Genomic DNA, 15,633 nt, shown 5'->3' on the forward strand with positions numbered 1-15,633 from the left:
ATTATCTTTATTATAAAATTATTAGTTAATTAATTAATTTAATTATAATCATCTTAAAAAGACAATATTATTAAAATAATTATTTTTTATTATTATATATATATATATATATTTAACTATTTTAAGTTTTATTATTAATTCTATAACATAATTAATTAGATATAATATAGTTTATGTTTAAAAGAATTTTGTACAGTAAGTCTTACCAAATATTATATTTATTTATCTTCAAACTATTTTATTAAGAATATATCATTTATGGCACGCAGAAAGGACTCGTGCTACTGCAACAAGATTTGAAAATGGAATCGATTGTGATTTTAAATTCGTTCTTTTCATAATTCCTTTTAACTGATATATGAGATTCAACACTCTTGAAATACGAATGAAATTTATTTTATCATATGTATTAAAGGAATCATGTTATACTTAATTCACAAGATCAGTTATTCTCAAAATACTTTTAATGTATTTAGTCTGTTTATAATATAAAGTAATTATAAGTACCGAATAACAAAAAAATGATATAAGAAGAGAAGAAGACATTTGGATTATCTTGACTGTAATAGGCCTACATCATTATAGGATGGGCTTGGACTTATGTTACGAAACTTAAAAGAAAATAAAAATATTTTGTAAACTCATGGGGGAGGATTCTTCCTAAATGGTTTGTGCATAATTAATGAGGGAGGACCCGTGAAGATTTTCATTTTAAATTCTAGATTTTTTCCTTATTAATTTTGATTGTGTTATAAACATATGTGCAATTTATTTATTTACAATCAGAATTTTGTAAAGAAGAATGGACTTGGGTCTAAAATTTTAAAATATAAAAAGATTAAAATACCAAAATAAAAAATGTTTGAAACATAAGGAATCAAAAAAGAAATGGGTAACGCATTTCAATGCCTAATTTTGGAAATAAATTTTGTATTTATCTAGAACTAGCATACCCATTTTAGCAAAATAAAAAATAAAAATAATTCAAAAAATTTTGAGCATACCCATTTTGGAAAAATTATAAAAAAAAAAAATTAATTTATTTATATTTTCTCCTCTGGAGAGAGAGCGGTTTCAGAATCCAATTGGTCAAGTTTTTTGTATTCATAAAAGGAAAACGCAAGACTTACCAAACCAAACCACTTCATATTTTATAACTTGTAACCCTACAAACCCATCTTTTCTTCTCTCTTTCTCCCCTTCGCTAAAATTTTGGTCACGGCACCCAACCCCCATACCCATTACCTAGTGAGTTAACCCACCCCCCCCCCCCCCCCCCCCACCGACCCAAAAAAAACCCTGAAAAATTCACCATCCCATTCGATTAGATTAAGCTAGTTCAACAACCATGGAAAAAGAATTGATCTCTGTGCAAAATCACCCATACTTTTAAAGGTACATTTCTCTTCCTATAATCTCCTTGACTCTGTGTTTTTGGGCATATGGGTATGTCACATTCTCTATGTTTTATTATTATTATTACTATTATTTTTGCTGTCAATTTCCTTCGTGACCTTCCTGCTGTTCCTGCTGCTATATGCCCTAACAATATTACTTACACCTCACCCTAAAGGGACAAACATGTAGAAGAAAGGACCAAATCCATCTTTTAAATTAGGGTCTTTTTCTTTTAAATGTTGTTGTACTTTTTTTATTTCTTTTTTCAATTTATGTAAATCGAGATTTTTTTTGCTATCTGGGTTATTTGGATATGCATGATTATGAAATCATTCATGGGTTTCTTGATTTTGGACCCACCCTTTTTCAGATTTTGATTATTCCTCCATCTAGGGTTTTATTCCCATAATTCTACCAAATTATCTCATAAAATTCTTGATAATGTCAAATGTCAGCTCCTTAACGCAAAATTACCTGTCATTTTGTCTAGTGGGTTGAGGGTTTTGGCTAATGATCGCCTCAAAAAAACTTGGTACCATCAATCTCCTAATCTGGATTCTTAATTCTGGTTATTCACTACTTTTTAACTAACAATCAATATTGATTGTTCATTCTTTCTAATGTGTCAGATGTTATACCTTGATACTAGTTAGTGAAATGGAGAGTGAGATTTCTCCAAATAAATTTGATTTTTTTACTGTTTATATTTCTCAAAATGCTTCCGCTTTAATTTTGGTTTCTATAAATCTGCATGCGAGCAGATGCTTTACTATTTGCCCTTTTCGCTTTTAGCAGAAAACCCTGTTTCTTTTTGGTTCCTGGCTGTTTATTCTATTTTAATCTACAAAAATTTTTTGGCTAAAAATTTCTTGGTGGATTTTTCCAGTCAGACTTTACTCGTTGACTGTTTTCTAGTTGGTTTCTTTTTGTACATGAGAAATAAATAATCATGCCTTTTTGCTATGTCTCCTGAAAGAGACCAGATGCTTATAATCCTAGTCATGGTTATTTCTTCGGAGAATAATGAGAAGACACTTATGGATGTGACAAAAACGGTCTTAAAAAAATTAATGGGAATACAAAGACTTGTAGACTAAACCAGTTTAATTGAAGACTGATTGTACCGTGACTTTAGTTGGTTTTTATTTTCTTTAAAGAACGAAATAAATTTGCTATTCTGTTGGCTGTCTAGAGATTTAGGATTTAGAACTGTTAGCAATCATTTAATACTTACTGTTTTCAAAATGCTTATTAGGAATGAATTAGGATAAGAAAAGGAATTACTGAGAATTATGTCGGATTTTGCTTAGCTTCAAATTCCTATGCCGATGATGCAGCTTGACTAATAATGACTAATTTACTAAAATTATGGTTGCTCATTTAGCAAGTTTAGTTTTATTTCATGATTAATAATTATATAATTCCATTTTGAGCAAAAATGTGTTTTCCTTGATGATTCCTAATGAAATACATTATTCGGAATTCTATAGAGGTTTTGTGTATTTTGAACAGGTGAATGTAAACACTCTTGTACCTTTCTTCTTCTTTTCTTTCCCTTCTATATGAAAAAGGTAGTAGTTGATAATTGAAAATAATTTTGTACTTTTGCTACCATGATATATCAATTACAGATTTGTGTATATATAATTTTTTTTCAGTTGGAATAACTTTTGGAATTTTCTTACAGTAATGTATTATTAATAGAGACTTCTAGTGCAAGAACTTTCAAATTTCCTCAATTCTTATGTTCTTCGATATATTAATTAAATCACGTAGATTTTTGTTTTCCTTTTTCTTAATTATTAGTTGGGCATTTAGACTGATCTTGAAGTGGAATTAGAAGATATATTTACTTCAGTTTTTCTCTTTAGGTACTTGATCCTTGTCATGTAATTTCTGCTACTTGGAAATATTTTGTATTACTCTAATTTTGTATATTTTCCTGCTACTTGATTTTTTATTTTCGTTTAACTTCTTTATGATATTCCACCTTTGCAGTTAATTTTCGCTAGCCAGCCGTTTGTTACATTAATCTAATTTACTCAATTGCCATGCTGCATCATATTTTGTGTAATCTTTAGCCTATTTATGGTTTTTAACCTATGTTGGTTGAATTATTTAATTTTAGCGCCACACTCGTGTTGGACATGACCTGGCATTGGTGTGGTTGTGGGATGTCTGTCCTACACGTACTGTGCATGTCATTCCCTAGATGATCAAGAACCAAAGGTTTATGATATATAAAGACAATAATCAAGACTCTTAGATTGTAAGTTGAAAAGAACAAAAATGCATTTTCATGAATGTATAGATCTTGAACATTTTTATATTATAAATAGTTAATCAATTATAAATTACTAATTCCTTGAAGGAAATTTATCAATTACTAGTTAGTTTTTTTCCCCTTTCACCACAAATGTCAGTTTGCTATCTTTTTGGCTAAGAAGTCATTAAGTATATGACATTGTCATAGCTTTGTAAAAGTATATTTTTATTATTTTTCATATCAAATGAATACCAGTACCATAGTCCAATTTATGAACTCTTACTGACTGAGTTCTCATGTCTTGACAAAAATTATCGAGTTAGACACTTAGATCCATCCACACCCCATAAAGGTACAAGTCTGAGCAACACAGAATTTAACCTTTGCGATTTAACTTGTGGTATTTGGCAGCCTATGAAGTTATTCTAATTTAGTAATTTCCCTTCTAGGCACTTTATATTTATCTATATTGAGACTGGTTTAGTTCATTCAGTTTGAATTTGCTATAAATTTTTTTCTAACAATTTGTTTCTTTCAGGAACATAAAAAGAAATTGAATTTTTCATTTTTGTTTTCATGTAACTTTTTTAAGTGCAAGTTTGTGCTATTACTAACAACTAGAAGTTCGTATAGGTGTTTTCTCTAAAAAAATAGTTAAGTTAATATATGTGTTGTTATTCATGAGAAGTAGAGGTCAAAGGAGATTGTCTAGGGATGAGAATTGGGTCCTCCTTCCTCTATCTGCTTGAAGCCTGAACAACAAGTGGCATCTAGCTGGACTTTGGAATTTTGAAAAATCATCGTCATATAACTTTTGTCAGTGAAGGCCATCTGCGAATGGTGCCATGTATCAAGCTTCGTGCTGTTAGTTGCACTGAATAGTTGCTTTAATTTTTAGATCACATTATGTGCATTATTTTGTAGTTTATTATTTTTTTTGGTCGCAATCCTTCTATATCAATTAATAACTTTGCTTTTTAGTTTTGCTAACTATTCCATGGGTTTGAGCATTTGTTTACAGAAAGGAAAATTTGAGGATGGTCCAGGACTACATGCACATTAAACAACATTCAATTTTTAGCGTAAATAATGGAAGTGATTCCTTGTTCTGGTGTTCAATATGTTGGTGAAGCTGATTGCACTCAGCAGAGTACAGGATCATCGTTTGTTTATGATGGGGATTCTAAGTGCTACGAGCATGAAAAGCAAGTTCAAACTGCAGATGGCAAAATGGACAACTTATTGCTAAATACACAAGCACTTCCAGAAGAAAGACAAGGTGAAAAGGAAGTAACAGGACATGAATTGTATAATTCAGGAGGAAATCAATGTGGAGCTTCAGATTGTGATGATCAGGTTGAGAGGCGAAGATCGTCACCTCATTCCCATAATTTTGAGGAGGATGAAGTAAACATGCAATGTGATAGTTCAATGCCTTGCCTAAGCTCCCATTTAGTTGTGGATACAATCGAAAGTGAATCTCTGAGCAACAATAGGGAGGGAGAGCTGTCTTTGACGGAGCCTAGCTGGCTCCGATCTGATGAGCCTGTTGCTTTGTGGGTCAAGGTAACAGTTTGCATTTTTTTCTTTGGCTTCTATAAATTGATACTTTCATTTTCTTCAGTCTCATGCTTTCATCTCTTGTTATAATATGCTTCAGTGGTTGTTTGCTCTCTCTCATTGGATTCCTGTTGTTTTCTTAGATATGGTTATTTTGTAAAAGTGATTGCTGTTTTTAGTAATTTAACAGTAAATGAAAGTTCAGTAAGTATATTCTCATGTCACTATGTTTATGTTTGTTTCACCAAGTATAGTGGAGAGGGAAATGGCAGGTAGGAATTCGATGTGCAAGGGCTGACTGGCCATTATCAACTTTGAAAGCAAAGCCAACTCATGACAGGAAGAAATATTTTGTAATATTTTTTCCCCATACAAGGAATTATTCTTGGGCAGATATGCTACTTGTTCGATCAATTAATGAGCTTCCAGAGCCTATTGCTTATAGGACACACAAAATTGGACTAAAAATGGTTAAAGATTTGACAGTTGCCCGGCGTTACATAATGCAAAAGCTGGCTGTAGGAATGCTGAATATAATTGATCAATTTCATTTGGAGGTATGCTATCTGTCTCTTGTTATCTACATTTCCCTAAATATCCTCTCCCTCTGCACGGATAAATCACCCACACATAAAATGAGGAAAAGAAATTCTGGTATGACCTTTTCTGACTTTCTGTTTGTCTTACTGTTTAGTTAATCTTTATTTTTCATTAAATGTGTTTAGGCTTTGATAGAGACAGCTCGTGACGTGATAGTATGGAAGGAATTTGCTATGGAGGCTTCCCGCTGTAATGGTTATTTTGATCTTGGACGAATGCTTTTGAAGCTTCAAAGTGTAAGAACCTTACTACTGATGTATCCTAAATATTTTTTTTTTTCATTTTTGTAGCATACCGTGAGTTAGAAGTTACTGCATCACTTGGGAGTCCTAACTGTGAATTTATATAGTTACGTATACAAACACGTACAGACATATCTAAAAGAGTTAGGTACCATGACAGCCAATTGCACTATGTGACCACCATCCCATATACAAACTACCTGGTGAATGTCAATTCCTTGTGATTATACCATTTTAGTAGTGTCATTCAGTTTTTTGATTCCCTATCATGATTATCTCCTATGGAAACATAGTAGTCGTGTATAGCTCAGTTGGGATACTTCTAAGGTATAAATTATTATTTTTTGGATGACAACTCTTCAGTTTATCCTTTTATTTGTTCAGATGCTGTGAATTTTTGTAAAAGCATTAATAAACAACTTATATTGTCTTCTATTACCTTATATCCTCTCTCATTTATCTTGTGTTATGCTCTTCAATTCTATCAGTATACAAAATTGAGTACTTGGTCTCCTGTATGCACCTCAATACTAAATATGGTTTGGTTGGTGTGTATAGTACTTTTTTATTGTTTCACTGAAATTATGCACCATATTGTTTTACTGAAATTGTGCGCCATATTTGTCCATATATTCGGATTGTGCTAAGGCAATTACATAATAGGAGTGGCTGCATACTGGTTTCTGGACTTGTACTTTTCCTTTATATTTCTAACCAAATCCTGTTTCTGTAGATGAAGTACTATGTAACTAATTTTTCTTTGTTTTCTTTATTACAGATGATCTTGCAGCACTTCATAAATTCTGACTGGCTGGAGCATTCATCCCATTCTTGGGTACAGCAATGTCAAAATGCACATAGTGCTGAATCTATTGAATTGCTAAAGGAGGTATGCTTGTATTCGTGGCTGCCAATTCATGTATTGTTGATATGATGGGGTGTAAAAATGTGTGGTAATCAGGGTGAAGGGAATCATTACTCTTAAGTTCTGTTTGATTTAAAGTTTGCTACTTATTCTTCTCAAGAATATCCAGTAGCATTTTTTGGCACATTCTAAATATCAAATTCTATTTGCTCTGGATAAAATAGACGTCAGGAAAGGAAATTGAGGGGCAAATAGCTAATAGTAAATGTAATGAATTTGAAACTGTATGTTTCTTGGTTTTCAGATCTGGCAACAGCAACATATTATAAAACTCTAATTTTTCGGTTATATCCACAGATAATGAGTCTCAACCTTTGTTTATAAGGCTTTTATATTTGTTTTTGAATCCTGTGCTCCTACCAATATTGACATAAAAGGGAAAAAACAATGGAAAGGACCCTAGCATTAGCCATCTTCACCTTGACGCCAAAATGTGGATTTGGACCCTACCCTTTCATTAGTTCCTTGCAGTATCTAGATACGTACTGTATGAAAATCAACCTGGTCAGCGTGGTTTCACAAGATAGTTATTTATATGGTTTCACGAGATAGTTATTTTTTGGAACATCTAATATAAAAGAAATATTTACTTGTGAGAACTTAATATATTTAACGTAGACTATTTGTTTATTTTTAGTACATTACTGGCATAGAGACTTTCAAGAAAATAATCTGAATGCTTTGTGCACAGGCAACAACCCCTTAATCCTCTTGTGAATAACTTTTTCTTTGCAAAACAAAAATGAAGTAGAACATAAATTCCAAATCATTCTTGTTTATTCCCTTGGTTAGTTAGTCATGTACTCCCTAGCTTAATCACTTCTTGGAATTTTTAGCTAGTCAATGAGCTAACATTGAAATTACTTCCTGGTAGGAGCAGATTTGTTAAATCAGTGTACTTATACTTTTGATGATGTTGTGAGTCAATGTGGTTTGGCTAATCATTTCACTAACGTTTTCTTTATTGCCCCTGGTTATTTAGGAATTGTTTGATTCAATCCTGTGGAATGAAGTTAAGTCTCTTTGGGATGCACCTATACAGCCAACATTGGGTTCTGAGTGGAAAACCTGGAAGCATGAAGTTATGAAATGGTTCTCAACATCTCATCCTCCATCTAGCGGAGACATGGAACCACAAAACAGTGATAGTTTCTCAAACCCAGGTCTGCAAGTTAATACAAAGAGGCCCAAGCTTGAAGTTCGTCGTGCAGAAGCACATGGAACTCATTTGGAAAGTGATGGTTCACGTCAAGCTATAACCGTTGAGATTGATTCAGATTTTTTTCGTTTTCGAGAAACTACGAATATTGTTCAGTTAGTGCAAGAGATTCATAAGGAAGCAGATTTAATGGAGGCAAATGTGAAAACAGGTGCGCCAAATGGTGGGACAAACAGCTGGGATGATATTGTTGTTGAAACCGGAATATCTGGGATCAAAGATGTGGAATTTATCCCAGTAAATGAAGAGTCTAGTAAATCTTCTGATCCCCTTACCCAGAATAAAGGTGTTAAATTGACGGCTGTTAATGAAGCATTTATTAAGAAATCATGTGATTCTGGGAATAGAAATCGTCAGTGCATAGCTTTCATTGAATCTAAGGGAAGACAGTGTGTAAGGTGCGCGAATGATGGAGATGTTTACTGTTGTGTCCATTTGGCCTCTCGTTTTATTGGCAATTCTACAAAAACAGAAGAGACTCCCCTTATTGACACACCAATGTGCGGAGGTACTACTGTTCTTGGTACAAAGTGTAAGCATCGGTCTCTCCCTGGTTCCTCATTTTGCAAGAAACACCGACCCCGGAATGATACAGAACTGTCCGCAAATTCTCTGGAGAATACAGCTAAAAGAAAGTACGAGGAGATTATTCCAAGTTTGGAAACCACTTATTGTAAAGAGATATTAGTGGGAGATAGTGAAAGTCCCCTGAAAGTAGATCAATTCTCGGTTATGGAGGGTGGTGCATCCAATACTTTCTTGATTGAGAAGCTGGAAAACTCTGGTGACTATGATGGCACAGAAATAGTTCACTGCATTGGTTCATACTCTGACAATAGCCATAATTCTTGTCAGGAAAGTGCAAAGCGGTATTCACTATACTGTGATAAACACCTTCCAAGCTGGCTTAAGCGTGCACGGAATGGAAAGAGTAGAATAATCTCAAAAGAAGTCTTTGTAGATCTTCTGAGAAATTGTTTTTCACTTGATCAGAAGTTGCGTCTACACCAAGCATGTGAGCTTTTCTATAAGCTCTTTAAAAGCATCTTATCACGAAGAAACCCAGTTCCTGTGGAGGTTCAGCTTCAATGGGCACTTTCTGAAGCTTCTAAAGAATTTGGTGTAGGGGAAATCTTAATGAAGTTGGTCAGCGGTGAAAAAGAGAGACTCAGAAGCATCTGGGACTTCAATGCTGATGAAGATGCACAAATTCTTTCTTCTCCTGCCGAAGAATCAGCTATCATTCCAATGGCCACCTTTGATGGCAATGACGATGAGAAGATCAAATGCAAAGTTTGCTCCACCGAGTTCTTTGATGATCAAGAACTTGGCATTCATTGGATGGACAACCATAAAAAGGAGGCACAATGGCTGTTCAGAGGTTATGCTTGTGCCATATGCCTGGATTCTTTTACTAACAAAAAGATTTTGGAATCCCATGTTCAGGAGAGGCACCATGTGCAATTTGTTGAGCAGTGCATGCTTCTCCAGTGTATTCCTTGCAGCAGCCATTTTGGAAATAGTGAGGAGTTATGGTCGCATGTCCTATCAGCTCATCTTGTTGAATTTAGATTGTCAAAAGTTACTCAACAACAGAATCTTTCTGCCGCTGAGGAGTCTTCTCTAAAACATGGGCCAGGAAATTCAGCTTCTGCCGTCAACAACTCTGAGAATTTAGGTGGTTTCCGGAAATTCGTTTGCAAATTTTGTGGATTGAAATTTGATTTGCTGCCAGACCTTGGCCGCCACCATCAAGCTGCTCATATGGCACCAAATTCTGTGAGCTCTCGTCCCCAGAAGAAGGGCATACGTTACTATGCTTATAGGTTAAAGTCTGGGAGACTTAGTCGTCCTAGGTTTAAGAAAGGTCTGGGACCTACATTGCCGTATAGGGTCAAGAACAGGGCCAATGCAAACATAAAACGCATTCAGACCTCCAAATCACTTGGCACAGAGGGAATGAGCATGCAGTCTACCTCTGGTGCAACTGAAGCAGTGAGTCTTGGCCGATTGGCTGAATCTCAATGCTCAGCAGTTGCAAAAATATTGTTCTCTAATGTTCAGCAAACAAAACCTCGGCCCAATAACCATGATATTTTATCTATTGCTCGATCTGCTTGCTGCAAGCTAAGCCTTAAAGCATCATTGGAGAGTAAATATGGTATACTTCCAGAGCGGTTATATCTCAAGGCAGCCAAACTTTGCAGTGAACAAAACATTCAACTACAGTGGCACCAAGAGGGATTTGTATGTCCTAATAGGTGTAAACATTTCAAGGATCCTAGTTTGCTATCTCACTTGATACCCCGACCAAATGGGATATTGTGTCAGCAGTCTAATGAGTTCCAAGCTCCTCTTACCAATGAGTGGGAAGTTGATGAGTGCCACATCATCATCAATTCCATTCATTTAAGAGAAAATCCTTTGGGAGAAACAACTATTTTGTGTAATGATATAAGCTTTGGGAAGGAATCGGTTCCAGTAGCTTGTGTAGTAGATGAAGCTCTCTTGGCTTCCCTGTCCATCCCTGACGTTTCTAACGGGCAGAATACTAGATGCTCAATGCCTTGGGAGAGCTTCACCTATATTACAAAGTCATTGCTTGATCATTCAGAATTTGTTAATGAGGTATTATCTTGTGGTTTATCATAACCGTTCCTTTTTATGTGCTATTAACTTGCTGAGTACACAGATCACCATAAATTAGGGTTTTTATTTTCAGTAGTATTTACTTTGAAACAATGTATATTGAGATGATTATAAAACACAGATGTTTGACTGTATTTATGCTGTTCAGTTCAGTTTGTTTGAGATGATGATGGGTTAAAGTCATCATACCTGACCTGTCACATCTCTGGGTATATTTATTAATAGCACAGAAGATTTATTTTTTATTAATTTTTAATGATTTTCAAATAAGTTTTCTAAAACCGATTGGCATTTGAGATCTTATACAAGGCCCGGAGGCATTTAATGTGAGTTTGGATCCTGTCTTTTGCCTTTTCTCCTCTTTGTCTACATCCTACATATGTGTGTATGGGCGTAAGTCTCGACGTGAATTGTGCATGTGGATGAAACCTATGAATATTCTTTTCTAAATATTTTGTTTATTCATTTGATTTAAATAATGAAAGAGTGGTCTTAACAACTTTTCTTTTCGGTTCTCTCTCTCTCTCTCTCTCTTTTGGGTGCAGTGTTTGCAGCTAGGTTGTGCCTGCCCATATTCAACATGCTCTCCTGAAAGTTGTGACCATGTCTACCTCTTTGATAATGATTATGAGGATGCTAAAGACATGTATGGTAGACCAATGCACAGCAGGTTTCCTTATGACGACAAAGGACGAATTATCTTGGAGGTTGATTAATTTATTACCATGTTTACTATTTCCATTTTCAGTGACAAATATGATTATACTTTTGTCCTTGAGCATCTTCTTGGCTTACAGATATTAACTATATGCTCTTAGTGCAATAAAATTATTTTTCTTCATTCTATTAGAATTAAGAAAACACCAACTAAAATAATATCCTTAATGTGTAGAATAAAAATAATTGAAGATGACCTATGAAATAACTATTTCGCTGAGACTAGTTTTTCTCCTTCTTTTTCTATTCTATATGCTGACCTCTGACTTGGAGATAGGGTTGTTATTCTGTTTGATTGTGTGGATGTGTGAACTTCTTGAACCTTGTGATTTCCTGCTCTGATTGGGATTTATGCCTGTAAAATTGAACAGGAAGGTTACCTTGTATATGAATGCAATCAGATGTGCAGCTGCAACAGGACTTGTCAGAATAGAGTTTTGCAGAATGGAATAAGGGTGAAACTAGAAGTATTCAAAACTGAGCACAAGGTAACAATTTCAGTTTGTTGATGTTTTCAAAAGTTTTACACATTGACTTTCTGCAATCTGATGTACAGGGTTGGGCAGTCAGGGCAGGTGAAGCAATCCTACGTGGCACATTTGTTTGTGAATATGTGGGGGAGGTCCTGGATGAGCAGGAGGCAAACAAAAGGCAGAGCAGGTTTCAACTAGTGATTCCACTTTTAGCATGTGATGATTTTTCTGATAGATTTTGAATTAGTTATACTTCTGATTTTCAGGTATAATCAAGGTTGCAGCTATATGTGCAACATTGATGCTCATATCAATGATATGAGCAGATTTATTGAAGGACAGGATCGATATGCTATTGATGCCACTGCGTATGGAAATGTATCCAGGTTCATCAATCATAGGTGAGAAGGCTATAAATTATGCTACCAGAATAATACTTTCTCATGATCTCAGTTAAGTGTACTATATAAGTTTGCGAGGATTCACCCATGTTAACAAATCAAAACCAGATTACTATTTTGTGGTGCATGAAGGATAATAAATTCGTCAATTATTTGGTTTTGTGGCATGACCATAAATATTTTAGAAGCAAAAGCAGATATCACTATTTTATGTTGATGAACATGCATTTAAGTACACGCGGCTATATGTGAGTGAAGTTTCAGCTATCTTTCTCCTACCACCTTTCTCTCAAATTAACAACATAAATTAAACAAATTATGCTTCGGCATCTGTAGATAGCCTATAAACAGACGATCGTCTATATTTCCATCTTTCCTCACTAATCTGTACTGTACATCACTTCCGTTTCTTTTTCAGTAACTTGAGGAGAACTAAGGTGCACATATCCTTTTTTTTCCTTTACTGTATCTACAGTAACAAATAGGGTTTATTATCATGAAGTTTAGCAGTTTGGTCTCTGCTGCTTATACTTTTGATTACTTGAATAAAAGCTTTTTCTCTGCTTAAGGCATCTAACTTTCATATTTTATTTAACTCTTTGGCATATGTTTTGTTGGTAGCTGCTCGCCAAATCTTGTGAATCACCAAGTTCTCGTCGAGAGTATGGATTGTCAGCGTGCTCATATTGGTCTTTATGCTAGTAGAGATGTAAGTCTCTCTCTGTTTCTTTCAAATGTTGTATGACAAGTGACCTTCCATATGCTGGGATCAAATGCGTTTTCCTTCAAATACTGGAGGATTTTTGACACGATTAATTTCATTTCCTTGAACAACAGAAAGTTATGTGATAACCTGCTAGAGACTTTTCTGTCTGAGGAAGTTTTGTTTTATATATATATACACACACACATTCATTTGTCTAGTGGTACTTAATATCCGTTTGTGAAATAGCATGATTTTTTGAGTAGTGCTTGTATTGAGCCGTCCCATTTTTATCTATTGACTATTTCCGCTATTTTGAGCAGATTGCTATTGGTGAAGAATTGACATGGAACTATCAGTATGATTTGCTGCCTGGTGTAGGATATCCATGCCTCTGTGGAACTGCCAAGTGTCGAGGCCGCCTATGCTAAAATATTTAACAGCACTTGTGATGTTTCTTCTGAAATGGTTTCCAGGCTATGAATTCAAAGAAGGAATAACAAGAGGCTGTGAAACATAACTAGGAAGTTGATCTCTACTGATTTGCCTCCGCATTATTCGGGGAAGTCAATATTGGCAATGATCCGATCATGCGTGTTTGTAGCAGATGATGTTTCTTGTTCATAATTGCTGTTTTGAGGATGGAAGATGGAACCTGGTTCTTTAATTGACAATTTGTTTGCCAAATTTACCCCAGTATTTTCATTACTGAAAGGGGATTATGCTAAAATTTTTAGGGTTTGTTTTGTAGACGGTCTTGTGCTGCATGAGTAGAACTGATGCTTAGAATAAATTTTCAGGTACTGCTGTTCAGAAGTTTTTTGCAATTATTGGTTTGTTTAAGTTGCATTTCTTCTTTTGCAAGAGCAATGGCCCTTGTTAGTGATCTCAACCAAAGTTTTCCCTCTTTGTTCTTGAATAAATTGTATATTTTTTTTTTGTTACTTATATGAAATGGTTTCTCGAGATTTAACCAATTGTTTTGATTGTGTGATGTCATTAAAAAATAGAAATCGTATTATCAAAAGATTTTCTATGATTCTTTATAGTATTAAATGAATCAATCATCCATTTTAGTATCTTATGGAATTAAAATGATAATATTGTTCCTCCATTGATCTAAAATTTTGATTTTTGAAAAATAACATGATCATGCAATAATAAGAAAGGTTACAATTTTGCCAAATGAATTAATTATATTTTTCTTTGATCTACTAAACCAGTTCAAGTTACAAAAAAACAGCATTATTTCTAAAAATTTCCTAAAGTTTTGATGTTTGTTTGATCATAGCTTCATTTCCTTCTTGAGAATAGCAAAGAAGAAAAAGGGGAATCCGTAGCTAAATCCAACTAATCCTGCCATTCCTGTGAAGAAAAATTAGCCATAAAAAAAAGTTTCAGACAAAAAATTACGATCTTATAATCTTGAAAAATCTACTCACTCACCATATTCAACAAATCGCGGTAACTTTGGTTGCTTAGGATTTGGTGAAGGTGATGATGTCTTGATATGCAAAATCATTGAAATAACAACCAACCCACTTCCAGTTTTCTCTCTGACAAGTCTCTGATTCAGATCTAAAGACAAGAAGCCAGCTATGGTAGTTCCACTTGAACAAATTTCTAGTAAAATTTTGAAAAATAAGAAAATTCCAAGCAGCAGAGCTAGGTTGGCGACATGTCGGATTCTTATATTATACGAGATTTTCCAGTTGAGCAGATTAACCATACTAGCAAAAGCATAGAGAGGAAACCAGAAGTACCAGTCTATAAACCAGTCAGTAATAGGAAGAAATTTGTGATGGAATCAGAAAATAGTAATAATAATAATAAGTACCAGGATCATTTAACTGGACGGATGCAGAGTAAGCGAACATGGATGCCATGAGAAGAGAGCAGAAGCTGAATAGCATGGTGGGTATCATCGCCATTTCCTTCTCACAATTTCAAAATGAGCAAATAGTCAACACTGCTCTTAATTCATTTGCTCACATCAGATCAGCACCAAGTTCTTTATTATTATTATTATTATTTGATAAATTTAATGTCTACAAAGCATATAGCTAAGTTCAAATTATAACTAAACATTTTTTTAAAAAATTTTTTTTGAATGATTATGATTTTATTTATTTTTTTTTGGGTATGAAAAACTTATAATTAACATTATGTATTTTGAAGGTTATAGTAGCTTATAGGTTCTCTAATGTCTCCTTAACCCAAACAAATCTCTCCAAATACTTTTAATATTTTCAAAAAAATATATATATATATATTTGTTAGAATTTATATTATTTATGTTTTAAATTATAAATGATTAAAGTAATTAGTAAAATTTAAAAGTTCATATTAATAGTGGTAATTTTGAGAGATAGGATACACAAAAACTTATAAAGAGAACCTCAAAAGAAAAGCTTCTAATGTAGCTTGCTTTAAACGAGATATAGTATCTTTAGTCTAGTTTGATTGTCCAAAATTAAATG

General features: G+C 34.1%; 2 protein-coding genes across 3 annotated transcripts; one reads left to right on the forward strand and one right to left on the reverse strand.

The window, feature by feature from the left end:
• The first annotated feature begins 1,158 nt into the window (after window positions 1-1,158).
• SUVR5 (histone-lysine N-methyltransferase SUVR5) lies at window positions 1,159-13,996 on the forward strand. 2 transcript variants are annotated; one of them, XM_088217959.1, is made up of 12 exons: window positions 1,159-1,395; window positions 4,686-5,230; window positions 5,479-5,781; window positions 5,950-6,060; window positions 6,845-6,955; window positions 7,974-10,838; window positions 11,405-11,566; window positions 11,948-12,064; window positions 12,133-12,236; window positions 12,316-12,450; window positions 13,072-13,159; window positions 13,477-13,996. In XM_088217959.1, the coding sequence occupies exons 2-12, from the start codon at window positions 4,754-4,756 to the stop codon at window positions 13,582-13,584; spliced, it is 4,581 nt and encodes a 1,526-aa protein (XP_088074085.1). In that variant the 5' UTR covers window positions 1,159-1,395; window positions 4,686-4,753; the 3' UTR covers window positions 13,585-13,996. The 2 variants fall into 2 exon arrangements, with proteins under 2 accessions (XP_088074085.1, XP_088074086.1); XM_088217960.1 differs by lacking the exon at window positions 1,159-1,395 and adding an exon at window positions 1,547-1,930.
• Window positions 13,997-14,339: 343 nt separating this feature from the next.
• On the reverse strand, window positions 14,340-15,150 carry LOC110820075 (transmembrane family 220 helix protein). The gene is made up of 3 exons (XM_022049450.2): window positions 14,991-15,150; window positions 14,600-14,920; window positions 14,340-14,518 (listed from the first exon to the last, which is right to left on the reverse strand). Exons 1-3 carry the CDS (start codon window positions 15,082-15,084, stop codon window positions 14,439-14,441), a joined length of 495 nt encoding a protein of 164 aa, XP_021905142.1. The 5' UTR covers window positions 15,085-15,150; the 3' UTR covers window positions 14,340-14,438.
• Window positions 15,151-15,633: the final 483 nt, after the last annotated feature.

The sequence above is a fragment of the Carica papaya genome, chromosome 4 (genome assembly GCF_054855325.1).
Source record: "Carica papaya isolate Zhongbai chromosome 4, ASM5485532v1, whole genome shotgun sequence".
Lineage (NCBI taxonomy): Eukaryota > Viridiplantae > Streptophyta > Magnoliopsida > Brassicales > Caricaceae > Carica > Carica papaya.